The 20,043-nt window shown below is 38.9% G+C and overlaps 1 protein-coding gene and 1 pseudogene across 1 annotated transcript; one reads left to right on the forward strand and one right to left on the reverse strand.

Moving 5' to 3' along the window:
* The window catches only part of LOC115508046, a 150,046-nt pseudogene extending 132,706 nt beyond the window's left edge, over positions 1 to 17,340 (reverse strand).
* On the forward strand, positions 16,769 to 18,643 carry LOC115508098 (heat shock transcription factor, Y-linked-like). The gene is made up of 2 exons (XM_030306473.1): positions 16,769 to 17,376; positions 17,842 to 18,643. The coding sequence occupies exons 1-2, from the start codon at positions 16,864 to 16,866 to the stop codon at positions 18,529 to 18,531; spliced, it is 1,203 nt and encodes a 400-aa protein (XP_030162333.1). The 5' UTR covers positions 16,769 to 16,863; the 3' UTR covers positions 18,532 to 18,643.
* The last annotated feature ends 1,400 nt before the right edge of the window (positions 18,644 to 20,043 follow it).

Here is a 20,043-nt window from a genome sequence, read left to right on the forward strand (position 1 = left end):
ACAGAAATAAAAAAGAACCACTTAGAGATGAAAAACACAATAAGTTGAAATTAGAAACAAACTAGATGAAATAAATAGCAAGCTAGAAGAAATAGAATGAGTCAGTGCCCAGGAGGACAAGAAATGAAAAGAAATCAAGCTGAGCAAGCGAGAGAGAAAAAAACTATACAAAACAAAATGGAGAACTCAGTGATTCCATCAAGTGTAATTAATATTTGCATTATAAGGTGCTCTAAAGAAGAAAAGAGAGGAAAAGACGCAGAAAATTTACTTGAAGAAGTAATAGCTGAAAATTTCCCTAATATTTGCAAAGAAAAAAAGACATCCAGATGAAAGAGACACAAAAATCCTCCAACAAAGTCATGTCTACACCCCCCAATGATGTCTACACCAAAACACACAGTAACTAAAATGAATTCCAAATGCAGCAAGACAAAAGAAAACAGTTACATAACAAAGGAAACCCCATAAGGTTTTCAGTGGGTTGTTCAGCAGAAACCTTGCAGACAAGAAGGGAGTGCCATGATATATTCAAAGTGCTGAAGGGGAAAAACCTGCAGCCAAAAATACTTTATCCACCAGACTATCATTCAGAATAGTAGGAGAGATAAGGAGGAGTTTCCCAAGCAAAATCCAAAGGAGTTCATGACCCACAATGAGCCCTACAAGAAACGTCACAGGGTAAAAGACACAGGGTAATGTCTTTAAGGGTAAAAGCAAGATCATGAGTAACATGAAGCACAAAGGGAGTAAAAATAAATATGTGTAAATATCAGTATGACACCATATACCTAGCACATGGGGAGAAGAGGAGTAAAGTGTGAGCTCAAACTTAAGCAACCATCAACTTAATACACACTGCTATATGCAGAAGATGTTATATAGAAACCGAAAGGGAAGCACAAATTAAAAACCAGTAATAAAGGGGTGCCTGGGTGACTCAAAAGGTTAAGTGCCGACGTTGGCTCAGACTATGATCTCACAGTTTGTGCGTTCAAGCCGCCCATCATGCTCTGAGCTGACAGCTCAGAGGCTGGAACTTGTTTAGGATTCTGTGCCCTCCTTTTTCTCTGCCTCTTCCCCTCTCATGCAGCTTCTCTCTCTCTCTCTCTCTCTCTCTCTCTCTCTCTCTCCTTTCTTTCTCTCAAAACTAAACACTAATTTTTGTTTTAAACCCAGGGATATAAAAATAAATAAATAAATAAATAAATAAATAAATAAATAAATAAAGAGTAAAGAATCCAAGCATATCATTACAGAAAACAAACATCACTAGAGAAGACTGCAAGGAAAGAAACAGATCCAAAAAAACAAACAAAACAAATAGCAAAACGGCAATAACTAAATATCTCTCAATGATTTCCTTGAATGTAAATTGACTAGATGGTACAATCAAAAGATGCAACATGACAAAATGTATTAAAAAATAATAAGACCAACCTACATGTTGCCTACTAGAGACATACTTCAGACGTAAAGACATCTGCAGACTGAGAGTGAGGGGTGGAGAAATATTTATCATATAGACGGATGTCAAGAGAAAGCTTGGATAGCAATAATTATGTCAAACAAAACTGACCTTAAAACGAAGACTGGGGGAAAGACCAAGATGGTAGGACAGCATGGGAGGTTTTTTTGCTTCTCTCGTACCCAAAATGCAGTCAGATCAACACTAAACCATCCTGCACATCTAGAAAACTGACTTGAGGATTAACACATCAATCTGCACAACCTGAACCACAAAACTCAGCAGGTACGTGGCATGGAGAGGTGAACTGGGAGGGAGAGAAGCCGCGGAGTGCAGGGAGCTGATTCTGCTTGAGGAGAGAGGGTGGAGATGGGGGCGCGGAGGACTATGGTAAAAGCACCGCCCTGCAAAAGCAGCAGGACAAAAAAAAAAAAAAAAGGAAGAGTGGACACAGCCACAGGGACTGAACAAAAAAGGGAGAAAAGAGAAAGGAGAGGGTTTAATTTCCATTAGGACTCTGTAAACAGGGGGAGCACAGAGTCTGAACCTCCACAGCTCAATACCTGACGGAGCTCCGGTGGGAAAGGCGAATCCCTGGGAGCAGAGAGTGGAGCCCTGAGAGGCCACAGGGGGAAAGGCATTTCCCTGTTGGGAGGACATTTCATAGAGGCCTCCCCACAGGTAAAGGTCCCAGTGGATCTCAGAGAATGGCCACATTCACTGGTACTGGAGCAAGGACTTTAAGGGTGAAGCCTGGTGCCAGATGTGTGCTATGATCTGCCACAATCCCTGAAATGCTGCTGCTCCAATGATCACAGAACTTCTTCTGGGACGGGCTGGTGCCCAGCTGCAGTCTCTGGGCATCAGCAGCAGCACAGTCTCCCAAAGATTCCTGGGGGCAGAGGGGCACCCACCATTGCTCAGCGAGACCCTCCACAGAAAGTCCAAACAGGTCAAAGCCACAGGCCCTGAGAAGTGAGAATGGGGAAACATCCCCATCTGAGATACAACTCAGGAGGGAGGTGCTGCTTGACAGCATGACCGCGTGGTCATGGAGAGTGTAGGAGTGGGGAATGGATGGAAACTGGAGACAAAGGAGGGGTGCATGATTGCCAGTTGGGGAGAGCACAGAGTTCTGATACTAGAGACTGGGTAGCTGGGTGAGGCCATTTTCACTCCTCCCACACATTGCGCATACATGCCTATACATGCCACAACAATCCACCCCAGTAAGCTAAGCAGCACCGTCTAGTGGAGAACAAACCGTCACCCTAAGCCCTGCCCAACCACGCCAACCAAGCTCTTGAGGAACACCACCAGTCTCTCGCCTGCTTAGTTTACAGACTATAAAGTGGTTCATGGTTTGACTTCTAGGGGAAACCGAATGTAATTTCAATCATATTTGATTCTGTTCACTGGTCCACCTACTCATTTCTTTTCCTTTTCCTTTTCTTTTCTTATTCTTGAATACAGAACGAGAAAAAAAATATTTTTATATTGCGTTTTTATTAAAATGATTTTTCTTTAATGTTTTTCTGCTACATTTTTACTTTTTTGTGAAATTTTTATATTGTATTTTACTTCAATCGTTTCACTTAATCTATTTTATTGTGTGCATTTTTTAATTTTTCAAACGTCTCCTTCCCCCCGCCCCTCCCGCCTTTTTTTCTTTTCTTATCTTCCCTTTTTAATCTCTCAAGTGTCTTTCAACAAACAGACCAAAACACACGTAGGATCTAGTATCCTTTATCTGATTTTTTTAGGTTTTTTAAAAATGGGTTAATTTTTATTTTTGGAACTTTATTAATTCCTTTTCTTCCTTCAAAAAGACAAAAGAGAGAAATTCACCCCAAAGAAAGAACAGGAAAAAAATGACAGCCAGTGATTTCAGCAACATACATACAAGCAAGATGACTGAACAGAATTTAGAATCATAAGGAAAAGAATAGTAGTGGGGGTTGAATAGATTAGAATTCCTTTCTGTGGAGATAAAAGAAGTAAAAGCTAATCAGGATGAAATAAAAAAAATGCTCTAACTGAGCTGCAGTCTTGAAAGGATGCCACAGTGGCAAAGATGAATAAAGCAGAGCAGCGAGTCAGCTATACAGAGAAGAAATTTATGGAGGACAATGAAGCAGAAAAAAAAGAGGGAGACTAAGGCAAAGGGGCATGATATAAGAATAAGAGAACTCAGTGACTCATTAAAAAGGAAGAACATAAGAATCATAGGATTCCCAGAAGATGAAGAGAGAAAAAGGGGTAGAAGGTTTATGTGAGCAAGTCATAGTGGAAAACTTCCTTAACCTGGGGAAAGACACAGACATCAAAATTCAGGAAGCACAGAGAACTCCCATTAGATTCCACAAAAACTGACCATCAACAAAGCCTAACATAACCAAATTCACAAAATACTCTGGCAAGGAAACAACCATGAAAGCAGTAAAGGGGAATAAAAGTCCTTGACATACAAGGGAAGTCAGACCAAGTTCACAGCAGACCTATCCACAGAAATTTGGCAGGCCAGAAAGGAGAGGCAGGATATATTCAATGTGCTGAACCAGAAAAATATGCAGCCAAAAATTCTTTATCCAGCAAGGCTGTCGTTCAAAATAGAAGAGAGATAAAAAGTTTCCCAGACACACAAAAATTAAAGGATTTTGTGACCACTAAACCAGCAGTGCAAGAAATTTTAAGGGGTCTTTCTAAGGAGTGAAAGGATGGAAAAAAGAAAGAAAGAAAGAAAGAAAAAAAGACCGAAAGCAGCAAAGACTACAAAGGAACAGAGAACACCACCAGAAATGCCAACTCTACAAGCAACATAATGGCAATAAATTCAAATCTTTCAGTACTCACTCAAAATGTCAATGGACTAAATGCTCCAATCGAAAGACAATGGGTAAGAAAGGAATGGGTAAGAAAAGAAGACCCATCTATGCTGTTTCCAAGAGACCCACTTGAGACCTAAAGACACCTTCAGATTGCAAATAAGGGGATGGAGACTCATCTATCATGCTAATGGTTGACAAAAGAAAGCTGGAGTAGCCATACTTATATCAGACAATCTAGACTTTGAAATAAAGACTGTAACAAGAGACGAAGAAGGGCATCATATCATAATTAGGGGGTCTATCCACCAAGAAGACCTAACAATTGTAAACACTTATGCTCCAAATGTGGAAGAACCTACATATCAATTAATCAATTAATCAAAAACATAAAGAAACTCATTGATAGTATACCATAATAGTAGGGGACTTCAACACCCACTTACAGCAATGGACAGATCATCTAAACAGAAAATCCGTAAGGAAACTGGCTTTGAATGACACATTGGACCAGAAACACTTAACAGATATATGCAGAACATTTCATCCTAAAGCAACGGAATACACATTCTCCTCCAGTGGACATGGAACATTCTCCAGAACAGACCACATACTGGGACACAAATCAGCCCTCAAGACGTACAGAAAGATCAAGATCATGCCGTGTATATTTTCAGACCACAACACCATGACACTTGAAATCAACGATAAGAAAAAATATGGAAAGACAACGAATACTTGGAGACTAAAGAACATCCTACTAAAGGATGAATGGGTAATCAAGAAGTTAAAGAGGAAATTAAAAAGTACACGGAAGCCAATGAAAATGATAACATCACAGCCCCTAACCTCTGGACACAGCAAAGGCAGTCATAAGAGGGAAGTATACAGCAATCCAGGCCTTCATAAGGAAGAAAGGTCTCGGATACAAAACGTAACCTTACACCTTATGGAGTTGGAAGAAGAACAGCAACTAAATCCCCCACACAAGCGGAAGACAGGAAATAAGAAAGATTAGAGCAGACATCAATGCTATGGAAACTGAAAGAACAGTAGAATAGATCAGTGAAACCAGAAGCTGGTTCTTTGAAAGAATTAACAAAATTGGTAAACACCTAACCAGTTTGATCAAAAAGAAAAAGGAAGGGACCCAAATGAAATCAAGAATGAAAGAGGAGAGATCACAACCAACACAGCAGAAATACAAACAATAATAAGAGAACATTATGAGCAATTATACGCGAATAAAATGGGCAATCTCAAAACAATGGACAAATTCCTAGAAACGTATAACCTACCAAAATTGAAACAGGAAGAAATAGAAAATTTGAACAGACCCATAACCACTAAAGAAATTGAATTAGTAACAACAACAACAAAAAAAAAATGCCCCCAAACCACAAGAGACGAGGGCCAGATGGCTTTCAGGGGAATTCTACCAGACATTAAGGAAGAATTAACACCTATTCTTTTGAAGCTGTTCCAAAAAATAGAAATGGAGGGAAAACTTCCAAATTCATACTATGGAGCCAGTATTGCCTTGATTCCAAAACGAGACAAAGACCTCACTATAGAGGAGAACAACAGACCAATTTCCCTGATGAACATGGATGCAGAAATCCTCAACGAGATTTAGCCAACTGGATCCAACAGTACATTAAAAGAATTATTCACCACGACCAAGTGGGATTTAAACCTGGAATGCAGGGCTGGTTCAACATCTGCAAAACAACCAATGTGATTCATCGCATCAATAAAAGAAAGGACAAGAACCACATGATGCTCTCCACAGATGCAGAGAAAGCATTTGACAAAGTACAGCATCCTTTCTCGATAAGAACCCTCAATAAAGTAGGTATAGAATGATCAGACCTCAAGATCTGATCTTTTACCTCAAGATAAAAGCATATATGAAAGATCCACTGCTAATATCATCCTCAATGGATGGGCTTTCCCCCTAAGGTCAGGAACAAAACAGGGATGTCCATTCTCTCCACTGTTATTCAAAATAGAATTGAAAGTCATAGCCTCAGCAATCGGACAACACAAAGGAATAAAAGCATCCCAGTCGGCCAGGAGGAAGTTAAACTTTCACTCTTTGCACATGACATGATACCTTATAAGGAAAACCCAAAAGATCCCACCGAAAAGCTTCTAGTACTATCCATGAATTCAGCAAAGTCACAGGATATAAAATCAATGCACAGAAATTGGTTGCATTCGTATACACCAACAATGAAGCAACACAAAGAGAAATCAAGGAATCGATACCATTTATAATTGCACCAGAAACCGAATACCTAGGAATAAATCTAACCAAAGAGGTGAAAAGTCTATACACTGAAAACTATAGAAAGCTTATGAAAGAAATTGAAAAAACACACACACAAAAATATGGAAAAATATTCCATGCTCCTGGATAGGAAGAACAAATATTGTTAAAATGTCAATAAAACCCAAAGCAATCTATAATTCAGTGCAATCCCTATCAAAATAGCACCAGTGTTCTTCATAGAACTACAATAAACAATCCTAAAATTTGTATGGAACCAGAAAAGTCCCCAAATATCCAAAGAATATTGAAAAAGAAAACCAAAGCTGAAGGCATCCCAATCCCGGGCTTCAAGAGCATTACAAAGCTGTTATCATCAAGATTGTATGATATTGGCACAAAAACTGAGCATAGAACAATGGAACAGAATACAGACCTCAGAAGTGGACCCAATCTTATGGCCAACTAATCTTGGTCAAAGAAGGAGAGAAATCCAATGGAATAACGACACTCTCCTCACCAAGTGGTGCTGGGAAAACTGGAGAGTGACATGCAGAAAAATGAGCCTGGACCACTTTCTTACACCATACATAAAGATAAAATCAAAATAGATGAAAGACCAAAATAGATGTAAGACAGGAAGCCATCAAAATCCTCAAGGAGAAAGTAGGTAAAAACCTCTTTGACCTCGGCTGCAGCAACTTCTTACTCAACACGTCTCCAGAGGCAAGGGAAACAAAAGCAAAAATGAACTAATGGGACCTCATCAAAATAAAAGGCTTCTGCACAGCAAAAGAAACAATAAAAAAAACAACAACACTAAAAGGCAACTGATGGAATGGGAGAAGATATTTGGCACATGACATATTGGATAAAGGGTTAGTATCCAAAATCTATAAAGAACTTATCAAACTCAACATCCAAACAACAAATTATCCAGTGAGGAAATGAGCAAAAGACACGAATAGACCCTTCTCCAAAGAAGACAACCGATTGTGGTTGAAAAAATACTCAACATCAGTCATCATCAGGGAAATACAAATCAAAACCACAATGAGATACCACGTCACACCTGTCAGAATGGCTAACATTAACAACTCAGGCAACAATAGATGATGGCGAGGATGTGGAGAAAGAGGATCTCTTTTGTACTGCTGATAGTAAATGCAAACTCGTGCAGCCAGTCTGGAAAAAATTAAAAATAGAACCACCCTATGACCCAGCACCAGTGCACTACTAGGTATTTATCCAAGGGATACAGGTGTGCTGGTTCCAAGGGGCACATGCACCCCAATGTTCATAGCAGTGCTGTCAACAATAGCCAAAGTGTGGAAAGAGCATAAATGTCCATTGGATGAATGTCCGATGGATTGGATGAATGGATACAGAAGATGTGGTATATGTATTCAATGGAGTATTACCCGGCAATCAAAAAGAATGAAATCTTGCCGTTTGCAACTACGTGGATGGAACTAGAGGGTATTATGCTAAGTGAAATTAGTCCGTCAGAGAAAGACAAATATCATATGACTTCATTCATAGCCTGCTTGGGATTTCTTTCACCCCTCTCTCTCTGCCCCTCCCCGACATGTGCTCTTTCTTTCTCTCTCTCTCTCTCTCTCTCTTTCAAAATAAATAAATAAACATTAAAAAATAATAATAAAGTGTAAAGCTAAAGAAAACAGTCACAGAGCGGGAGTTAGGTATGATAAGTACACTTGTTTATTCTCACATAGTCTGTGCCCCCAGAACATCTGAATAACAAAATACAGTTCATTTGTGCTACTCTGGTTGAGATTTAGCTTTAAAAATTAAACAGTTCATCCTTCTACTAACTGTTAACTCCAGTGCTGTTTAACCATTTCCAACCCCAGTGCTCACTGCCATTTCTTCTTTTCTCGATTTCAAAATAAGCTCTAGCCTCAAGTCTCCAGAAAACCAAACCTGGAAGCCACCAGATTTATGGCAGATGTCGTTATTACAAAATATTTGGGTTTAGGCAGAGAATGGGAGAAGTAGAAACAGCTGAAAAGCAGTGTTGGAGCTGCTCCTAATTTGCTGCTCTATGGTTTTAGATTATGTTCAAAGTAACTGATTTTATTTTCAACCTGAAATCTCTAAGCACTCTTACTGAAATAAGGGCCTTTACTCACCTACCTTGAACTAGACCATTACCGTCTCTTATTTCATTTTGCAAGCTTACTCTTCTCTCATCTTCTGTTCCTTTTCATTTAGTCTGCAGGTTAAACATACCACATAATAGAGGAACATAATTAAAAACAAAATCTCCAATCTAGGAAACCTCTTCCCCAAGACAAAAGAAAAGAACAATAAACATTAACTAGGCAGATATAAGGTACATGATATGCTATCCAAAATAAAGTGTTTGCGGCGGAGAAGTAGGGGGGCCTAAAATTCCCTCATTCCTTAAACACACCAGTGTTGAGGCCAGAGGACTTTGAATCTTTGAATTCCAAGAGCCTGGACTACAGAGTGAGAGAGACATTCCCACAGGGACACCCTGGCGGGCCATAGGTGCGTGATTGTGAACTGGGAGAGAAAAGAGGTGGTGTAGGCACGGAGGGGAAGGATCCCGTTCTGTGGAGAGACAAAGGGAAGAGAAAGAGAGGCTGTGGAAATGTAGGATTGAATTTGGACAAGAGAAAACCCCAAATGGGAATCAGACGAAAACAGAAAAAAATCAAATTTCTAACTGCGGGGCTTTCTCCACACTGGGGCTGGTTGCCCTGTTTGTGCACCCACGGAGCCAGCCCTGGGCTCAGTAACTAGCTCAGAGGTGCAGTCCGTAGTCAGAGAAAGCCGTCTCCTCCCTGAGAGCTGTGGAAAGAAGGTCTACAGCCATTGCAAGGACAAAGATCCCTGCCTGCCCCCGCTGGCCAGAGGCCCCTTATCAGCAGGACGGAGCAGCACCGCCCCATTCCGGGGGAGCACAGAGGAGGATGCTTTAAGACATCAGGGTTTGAATCCCAGCCAAGCACCCAGGAGGCAGAGGAGTCAGTAGAGCGGGACAAACAACCTCATTCATGCCCACACGGCACTGTCAGGAACCAGATCACTGAGCAGGATCCCTTAAGACATCGGGGTTTGAATCCCGGACAAGGGTCTGGGATGCGTAGGAGACTGGAGCAAAAAAAAAAAAAAAAAAAAAAAAAATGGTCCACTCATGCCTGTGCAGCACATTGAGGACACCATGATCACAGTGGTTTGGGATACCTGGTCCAGAGAGGAGACGGGTGTCACCATTTTTCTCCCCGTCACCAACAGAGTGGGGCTTCATGGAAGGGACAAAGGGCCACAGCGGAGGCGGGACCCACCTACCCCAAATCAGGCCCCTCTGCACCTGGTAACTGCGTATGTAACAGAGCAAGATTGACACTGACTGAGCCAGACAGTCGCTCCCCCAGACTAGCACTGGTTCCAAGGCACCCAGTGGTTTTGCATTTTCTGATTTAATTTTTGGACAATTCTTATTTTATGTATATATATATACACATACATAAATATACATATATATATATATACACACATATGCATACACACACACACATATACATGTATATATATGTATATGTTTTTTCTTCCTTTCTTCTTCTTCTTTCTTCCCTTCTCTAGTCTGGTTATTCTGGTTATTGGCTTGTTTATGCAAACATATTTAATCTGTTCTCTTTACGCCTGTTTTTATCTCCTTCTTTTTTATTTTCCTCTCTATGGTCCCTAGATAGGCCATATAGTTCTCTGCCTAGTCAATTTTATTTTCTTTCCTTTTCCTCTGCCCCTGTCATTGCTTTGTATGGGACAAGACCTCTTCCACCATCACTGTCCCCTTTCTGCCTCCTTTTCCCCCCAGGGCGACTTCAGTGAAGAAGTCAAAGCACACCTGATGTAGGGTCCAAACCTTCATTCTGCGTAGGGAGACAAAGCAAGCAGAGTCACAACAACAGAGAGCACATAGCACACACCAAAACACCTCCTGAAGGGCCAGGCCCTGGACAGTGTATGACCCCTTTTTAACATAATAGTTAGTGCTCAAGGGTGCAAGACACATAACAAGCTTCTAAAACACATTAGAGGCAGAAAACTAGCCAAAATGATGAAATGGAAGAATTCTCCTCAAAGAAATTCCAGGGAGATATGACAGCTAAAGAACTGATCAAAACAGATAAAAACAATATATCTAATCAATAGTTTAGAATAACAGTCACAAGATTCATTGCTGGACTTGAAAAAGGCACGGAAGACAGCAGAGAATCTATTACTGCAGAGACCAAGGAACTAAGAAACGGTCATGAAGAATTTAAAAATGCTGTAAATGAGGTGAAAAGTTAACTAGATACAGTGAGAGTGAGGATTGAAGGGGCAGAGGGGAGATTAAGTGAAGTGTAAGATAAATTAGGGAAAAAGATGAAGCTGAGGAAAATAGAGCTAAAAAAATACTAGACCATGAAGGGAGCGTTAGAGAATTAGAGAACTAACGAACGAACTAACTAACTAACTAACTAACTAACTAACTAACTAACTAACTAACTAAGTGATTCAATGAAATGTAATAATATCTGTGTCATAGGAGTTCCAGAAAAAGAACAGAAAGACAAAGGGGCAGAAGGTTTACTTGAACAAACCATAGCTCAGAACTTCACCAATCTGGGGAAGGAAACATTGAAATCCAGGAGGCACAGAGAACTCCCTTCGGCCCTAAAAGGGATCGATCTTCTCCATGACATACCATAGTGAGGCTGGCAAAATACAAAGATAAAGAGAGAATTCTGAAAGCAGCTAGGGACAAATGGGTCTTAACCTACAAGGGTAGAACATAACAGTAGTAGCAGACCTATCTACTGAAACTTGGCAAGCCAGAGGGAATGGCAGGAAATAGTCAATGTGCTGAATAGGAAAAATATGCAGCCAAGAATCCTTTATCCAGCAAGCCTCTCATTCAGAATAGAAGGAGAGATAAAGGTTTCCTAGACAAACAAAAACTGAAGGAATTCATCACCACTTAACCAGCCCTGCAGGAGACCCTAAGGGGGACTCTGTGAGTGGAATGTTGCAAAGATCACAAAGGACCAGAGACATCACTATAAGCATGAAATCTACAGGCATCACAATGACACTAAATCCGTATCTTTGAGTAATAATGCTGAATGTAAATGGACTAAATGCTCCAATCAAAAGATACAGGATATCAGAATGGATTAAAAAAAAATCCATCTATAAACTGTCTACAAGAGACCATTTTAGACCTGAGGACACTTTCAGATTGAAAGCAAGGGGATGGAGAACAATCTATCATGCTACTCGATGTCAAAGGAAAGCTAGAGTAACCATACATATATCAGACAAATTAGATTTTAAACTAAAGGCTGCAATAAGAGATGACGAAGGGCATTATATAATAATTATGGGGTCTACCCATCAAGAAGAGCTAACAATTATAAATGTTTATGCACGTAATTTGAAAACACCCAAATATATAAATTAATAAATCACAAACATAAGCAGTCTTATTGATAAGAATATGGTAATTGCAGGTGACTTTAATACTCCACTTACAACAATGGACAGATCATCTAGGCAGAAAACCACTAAAGAACAATAACCCTGAAGGGTACACTGGACCTGATGGACTTGACAGATATATTCAGGACTTCTCACCCCAGAGCAGCAGAATATACATTCTTCTCGAGTGCACATGAACATTTTCTAAGATAGATCACATATTGGGTCACAAAGCAGCCCTCCATAAGTATAAAAGAATTGAGATCATACCATGCACATTTTCAGATCATAATGCTCTGAAACTTGAAATCAACCACAGGAAAAGGTTTGGAAAACCTCCAAATGCATGGGGTAAAAGAATATTCTCCTCAAAAAATGAATGGGCCAACCAGGTAATTGGAGAAAAAATTTTAAAATATATGGAAGCAAATGAAAATGAAAACACCACACTCCAAACCCTTTGGGATGCAACGAAGTCAGTCCTAAGAGGAAAATACATTGCAACCCAGGCCTACCTCAAGAAACAGGAAAAATCCCAAATACAAACTCCAAGAGCACTAGAAGCAGAACAACAAAGAAACTCCAAGGCCAGCAGAAGAGGAGAAATAATAAAGATTAGAGCAGAAATAAATGATCTAGAATCAAACAAAACAAAAACAGAAACAAAAACAAAACAGTAGAACATATCGATGAAACTAACAGCTGGTTTTTTGAGAAGATAAAGAAAATTGTTAAAACCCTAGCCAGATTTCTCAAAACAAAAACAAAAACAAACAACAAACAAACAAACAAACAAACACCAGAGGACCCTAATAGATAAAATCACAAATGATACACCACAAATGATAAAACCACAACCAATAAAAGCAATTATCACAGAATACTATGAAAAATTATATGCTAACATACTTGACAACCTGAAAGAAATGGACAAATTCCACCCTTGACACACACACTACCAAAACTCAAATGGGAAGAAGTAGAAAACTTGAACAGACCCACAACTAGTGAAGAAATTGAATCAGTTATCAAAAATCTCCCAACAAATAAGAGTCATGGGTCAGATGGTTTCCCAGGGGAATTCTACCAGACATTTAAAGCAAAGCTAATACCTATCCTTCTCTACCTGTTCCAAAAATTAGAAATGGAAGGAAAGCTTCCAGACTCATTTATGAGGCCAGCATTACCTTGATTCCAAAACTAGACAAAGCCCCCCCCCCCCAAAAAAAAGGAGAATTACAGGCCAATATCCCTGATGAACATGATGCAAAAAATTCTCAACAAGATACTAGCAAATCAAATTCAACAGCATATAAAAGGAATTGTTCACCATGATGAAATGGGATTCATTCCTGGGCTGCAGGACTGGTACAATATTCAAAAATCAATCACTACGACACATCCTATAAATAAAAGAAATGATAAGACCCATACGATCCTGACAATAGATGCAGAAAAAGGATCTGACGAAATATAGCATCTTTCTTAATAAAAATCCTCAAGAAAGTCGGGTTAGAAGGAACATAAAAACCATATAAGAAAAGCCCACAGCTAATACCATCCTCAATTGGGAAAAACTGAGAGCTCCCCCCCCCCCCCGAGATCAGAAATACAACAGGGATGTCCACTCTCACCACTGTTGTTTAACATAGTGTTGGAAGTCCTAGCATCAGCGATCAGATGACAAAATGAAATGAAAAGGCATACAAATTGCAAAGAAGAAGTCAAGCTTTCACTTTTCACAGATGACATGGCACCCTACATGGAAAACCTGAAAAACCCCACCGAAAAGCTGCTATAGCTCATACATGAATTCAGCAAAGTCACAGGATACAAACATCAATGTATGGAAATAAGTTGCATTTGTATACACCAATAATGAAGTAACAGAAAGAGAAATCAGAAAGTCAATCTCATTAACTTGTACTAAGTTCTTGTATGGTTCTTGCGCTAAGAACCATAAAATACCTAGGAATAAACACAGGCAAACATGTGAAAGACGTGTATGGTGAAAACTGTAGAAAACTAATGAAGGAAACTGGAGAAGACACCAAGTAATAGAAAAACATTCTATGCTAATGGATTGGAAGAATAAACGTTGTTATGATGTCAATGCTACTCAAAGCAATGTACACATTCAATGCAATCCCAATCAAAATTGCACCTTCTCAAAGCTAGAACAAAGAATCCTAAAATTTGCATGGAACCACAAAAGACCCCAAATGGTCAAAGTAATACTGAAGAAGAAAACCAAAGTGGGAGGTATCACAATTCCAGACTTTAGCCTTTGATCATCAAGACAGCATGGTGTTGGCACAAAAACAGACACACAGACCAATGGAATAGAATAGAAACCCCAGAACTAGACCCACAAACGTATGGCCAACTAATCTTTGACAAAGCAGGAAAGAGCATCCAATGGAAAAAGACAGTCTCTTTAACAACTGGTGCTGGGACTACTGGAGAGCAACATGCAGAAGGATGAAACTAGACCACTTTCTTACACCATTCACAAAAATAAACTCAAATGGATAAAAGACCTAAATGTGAGACAGGAAACCACCAAAACCCTAGAGAGAAAACAGGCAACAACCTCTTTGAACACAGCTGCAGCAATTTCTTGCTCAACATATGACCAAAGGCAAGGGAACTAAAAGTAAAACTGAACCCTGGGACCTCATCAAGATAAAAAGCATCTGCACTGGAAAGGAAATGATCAACAAAACTAAAGGCAACCAATGGAATGGGAAAAGATATTTTCAAATGACACATAGGATAAAGAGTTAGTATCCAAACTCTATAAAGAACTTACCAAACTCAACATCCAGAAAACAAACAAAAATGAATAAATGGGTAGAAGACATGAATACACACTGTTCCAAAGAAGACATCAGATGGCCAAGAGACCCACGAAAAGGTGCTCAACATCACTCATCATCAGGGAAATACAAATCAAAACCGTATAAAGATAACACCTCACACTGGCCAGAGTGACTAAAATTAACAACTTAGGAAACCACAGATGCTGGAGAGGATGGGGAGAAACCCCGTTGCAGTGCTGGTGGGAATGCAAACTGGTGTTGCCGGTCTGGAAAACAATGTGGAGGTTCCTCAAAGAAATTAAAAATAGAACTACCTTACAACCCAGCAATGGCACTACTTGTAATTTATCCAAAGGATAGTAGAGTGCCGATTCATAGGGGCACATGTACCCCAATGTTTGGAGCAGCACTTTCCACAGTAGACAGATTATGGAAAGAGCCTAAATGTCCATCAACTAATGAATGGAGAAAGAGAATGTGGTTTATATATACAACTGAATACTCCTTGGCAATGGGAAAGAATGAAATCCTTGCAGCAACGTGGATGGAACTGGAAGGTATTATGCTAAGTGAAGTAAGTAAGTCAGGCAGAGAAACACAAATAGCTTATGTTTTCACTCATATGTGGATCTTGAGAAACTTATCAGAAGACCATGGGGGAGGGGAAGGAGGGGAAAAATAGTTAGAGAGAGGGAGGAAGGCAAACCACAAGAAACTCTTAAATACAGAGAACAAACTGAGGGTTGATGGGGGGCGATGGGGGAGAGGGGAAAATGGATGATGGGCATCGAGCAGGGCACTTGTTGGGATGGGTGCGAGCACTGGGTGTTGTATGTAAGCCAATTTGACCATGAATTATATTTTACAAAAACAAACATTTTTCCACATAACCTCTTCATTATAAATATTTTTGATATTGCAATAAGAGCAATATTGCCCTGAGACACACATACAAATTTATTTTACTTATAACAGTGTCTTGTTACTTTTCCTCTCCCACTTTTTAGGATCTCGTTGATGCTAGATCTACTGCTCTCTGTTAAAGCCTTTTACTTCATGACTATCTCACAGGTACAGACATTCTAAATAAAATCATATGTATTCTACTAATATTACTATGGAAATGTATTTGATATTGTTTAACCCAGACTGCTCACATAAGATACACAGATAAGTTAACTTTATATTCAGAAACCTAATTCTGTTTTATTTTAATTAGTGATAAATTCATTGCACCGTTAAAAATTGAGGCAAAACACACATTATGTAAAAATAACCACTTAGAAAGATACAGTTCAGGACTATTTGTATCTTTGTAATGTTGTACAATATCACCTGTCTAGTTATTAAACATTTTCATCAGCTTAAAAAGAAACCCTTCATATAGTATTTTCCGTTCTCCTTTCACCTGGCCCATGGCAGCCACTAACCTGTGGTCTTAAAGGTTATGCTTTAAAAAAAAAAAAAAAATACAGGTTTCACAGATTTAAGTTCCAAACGGACAGAGTTTTTAAAATCCTTTGTTTTATTCATTTTTTACACTTTTCTTTTACCAGGTTTTATGCTACTGGCAGTAATCTAGAAAGAATGTATTTACAAGGAAGGAAATCATTTTTAGTTCAGGGTCTAAATATAATTATGTATGTATTTATTTAAAAGATTCTGTAAGAATGAGGTTTTGCAGATCTCATGTTTTTGTCAATATCTCAGTTAACGTTATTTGGCCTGTTTTATTTTAACTGGATATATTTCATATAGTAAGAAGGAAACTCTCTGTCTGAATGTTACACTTTAATTGCCAGGAGACCAGGCATCTTGTGATGTCACAACTACTGAGGTGGAGAACCATGGTGATGGTCTGGATACATTACCTGTGTAGGCAAGCCAAAGCAGCAGTTGAAGCTGCAGTGTTCAAAACCATGCAGATGACAAACCTAGCTGAAAGAAACCTTATTTGAGATGGCACACGTTTCTTCAGAAATTCAAGATGGTTCTCCTAAAGATGGATCGACTAATTCTGCAGCCTCTGTTAGATCTCCTTTGTGGGATCCCACATCGACTGGGGATTTGGACCTAAGGTCTGTGATTGAAGAAAATGCTTTTCAGGCTTTGTCAGGAGGATCCTTAATAAAAAGACCACGATACACATTTTGTGTCTCTGAACCAGACGAAGATAATGATTTTCTGTCTCTGACTTTTCCCAGAAAACTTTGGAACATAGTTGAAAGTGATCAATTCAAATCAATTTGGTGGGATGAGAATGGAACTTCAATAGTGATTGATGAGGAACTCTTCAAGAAAGAAGTTCTGGAGAGAAAGGCCCCTTTCAGAATATTTGAAACTGGAAGTATGAAGAGTTTAGTTCGCCAGCTTTACCTTTACGGATTTAGTAAAATGCGACAGGGTTTCCAAAGATCTGCTTCGCTCGCTGATTTTCTGGCAGAGGAAAAAGAAGTATCTGTTTTAAGCAAGGTATTCAAAAATGTTATTGCTTATATATGAAATATATAAAATTGTACTTCATACATCAGTAAATATGTTCATAAATACAGGCTGCAACTAGGTCTTTAAAGTTATATGAAAAAGTTTAAGAATGCTTATTAAAAAGTAAGGATAGCTTAGGCATGAATCATTCAGCACTATAAGAAACTGTGCTAGCAACTTTGACCTTTATCAATAAACTCCTATCTAAATAAGCTACTGAAACCATTTAAAGTGGTATTCACTGTTAGTTGTAAGTAACGGTTACATTTTCACAACCATAATTAAATGTTTATTTCCAGTAAGTTAATTTTTTTTTAAATACTAACAATGTACATGTATTATTGATGACTTTATGTGATGAAACTAAGTCAAAATTTCATAAATTAAATCTGTTATCCTCTCTTATATCTTCACTGAAGAGTGTCACTAAATAACATTCTCCTTTGGTTTTAGTTACAGTTCTATCATAATCCAAATTTTAAACGAGGCTGCCCTCAACTTTTAGTAAGAATGAAAAGAAGAGTCAGGATTAAAAATGCTTCCACAGTATCACTAGTTCAAGATTTCAACAAGAAACCACGCAGAGCTGAGGGTAATGTGCATAGTCCTAATTCTGGTTTTGTTGCTGAAACTAGTGGAGAAAGGGCATTGTCAACCTCCACAAATTTAAATGTGCCCCTGATAAGGAAGCGTCCTCCTATCCAGAGAGTTGCTAATACAACTGCCCCCATGACAAGTGATCTTTCTCCACCGTCATCAACGTCAGCTAGGCCGTCAGAACAAATGGTAATGGATCAGCATGCCATTTTAAACCAGTTGACCACTTTTCACGTGCATTCACGTGACAGCTACACTCAAGCAAATGGCCACACTGTGAACTTTGTTACAACTACAACTGCTACATCTCAGTATGGCATCATATCTCCCTTACAGAACAGTTATTTTGGAACAGTGGTGGAGCCTTGCGCTTTTCCAACTAGCTATCCTGCTGTGTCAGCCAGTGAGGTTCGTTTTTCTAACCCTCAACCACCAAGCAACCAATGGTTCTCAATGCCAATGATAGCTGATACTTCTGCTGCCTCACTTGCAATGTCAACTCATCAACCGTCTTCATCCTACGTACATCATCCTGATTACAAGTGATCTGTCAAAGGACTACCAGATAATACAAGAAAACAAAGATTAAAATTTATTGGCAAATGACCAAATATGGAAATTCTCTTATTTGAACAATACAATTACATGTTCACCTTTATGGTTTCATTTTGTTTATTTTTGAAATAATTTAGAGTAAAATCCTTTGTTATTTATTTATTGTACTTGTTGGCCATTTGATAGTACCACTTTGACATGCCTCCTAAGTAAATTATACCTAATCAGCTTTTTAAAAAAGACATGAGGAGCAAGGAAAAGAAGCCAAAGTTATGTAATTTCTGAAGCAGTCCACGATGAATCAAATAAAGCCATATATTAGGACGACAGGGAAGGGATACATGTAAGTGAGCTCTAGAAAAGGCAAACACAAAGAATTTAGTATTCTGTCAATTACATTCTCCCAGTCATGTAGAAGAGTCCTTGGATTTTAGTTGGTAAAGGTTGTCTTCATTAAAAAAATGCGTCCATACTGGAAAGCATAGCATCTTCTCGCTAGTGCAGCAACCACTATACATCACTGGGATAATAAAGATCACATCATGCAGTAATGAATTGCAGCAATCAAGGTGTTGTGTAATTTTACAATTGGTATTATCTAGGACCTGTTTGTTGCTCTAGTGATCTCTAAACATTCCAGCTTGTTTGTGCCTTTATTTCCTTCTCGCATGTGTTCATCTTTTATATCTTCTAATATAAACCTTTATGTTGTTTTCTTGTTCCATCCAAAGCCTATTCCATGCTTCATTCCTTATGCTGTTATTTAATGCCTTTTTGATTCTGAGCCCTGAAATTCAGCACAGGTAACAAATCTATTAAAGAGGTGACATCTGTTCACCTTAGCAGGTTCACATGTTTGTGTTCACTGTCCATTTTGAGCTATATTTAGACAATCTCTTTTTAGCTATGCCAATTCTCATCAGACGAATTTGGCACCAGCTCTTTCCTTGGCTAGAAGTCTCTCTCTTGAATTACTAGACTACTACTTTCATCAATCCAGCATATGCATCACCTCTTCCAAGTTGTTTCCTGTCAACTGCCTTTTCCTAGTCAGTCGTGGACATCAGTACAGACTGATCACAGCGACTCCCACACAATATATTTTTACATGTATGTTTCCGAATGAATGGTGGTTTAAGCCAGTCAAAATTATTTTTGTAACTCCTATGTCCTTCACTACTGCCATAATTCGTAATTTTCTCTTTACTCTCTACTGGAGAGTTTCGTTACTCTTTACTCTTCACTGGAAAGTTTCTTAGACGGTAGATCACAGTAGTGTACAACAGTATCTAGTACACTAGATAGTAACTTTGACATAATGAAACTAGCATCACTCCATACACTGTTAGTTTCCTGTTATTTGACCGTTATGCAAACTTGATACTTTGGGTAATACCACTGTAAAGGACTTTTTCCTTTCTGTTTCACTGAAATATATGTATTATTTCTCTGCCTCTCTCACCGTTTCTTCTCCAACTTCAGCTTTCACAAGTCTTTCCCTGA

This window comes from Lynx canadensis, chromosome Y (assembly GCF_007474595.2).
Source record: "Lynx canadensis isolate LIC74 chromosome Y, mLynCan4.pri.v2, whole genome shotgun sequence".
NCBI lineage: Eukaryota > Metazoa > Chordata > Mammalia > Carnivora > Felidae > Lynx > Lynx canadensis.

Excerpts from the sequence above, each read along its gene's own strand:
- LOC115508098 (XM_030306473.1), top strand. The coding sequence starts at position 16,864 with ATGGCACACGTTTCTTCAGAAATTCAAGATGGTTCTCCTAAAGATGGA. Across the intron at positions 17,377-17,841 it reads AAGTATCTGTTTTAAGCAAG|TTACAGTTCTATCATAATCC; the intron begins GTATTCAAAAAT and ends CTTTGGTTTTAG.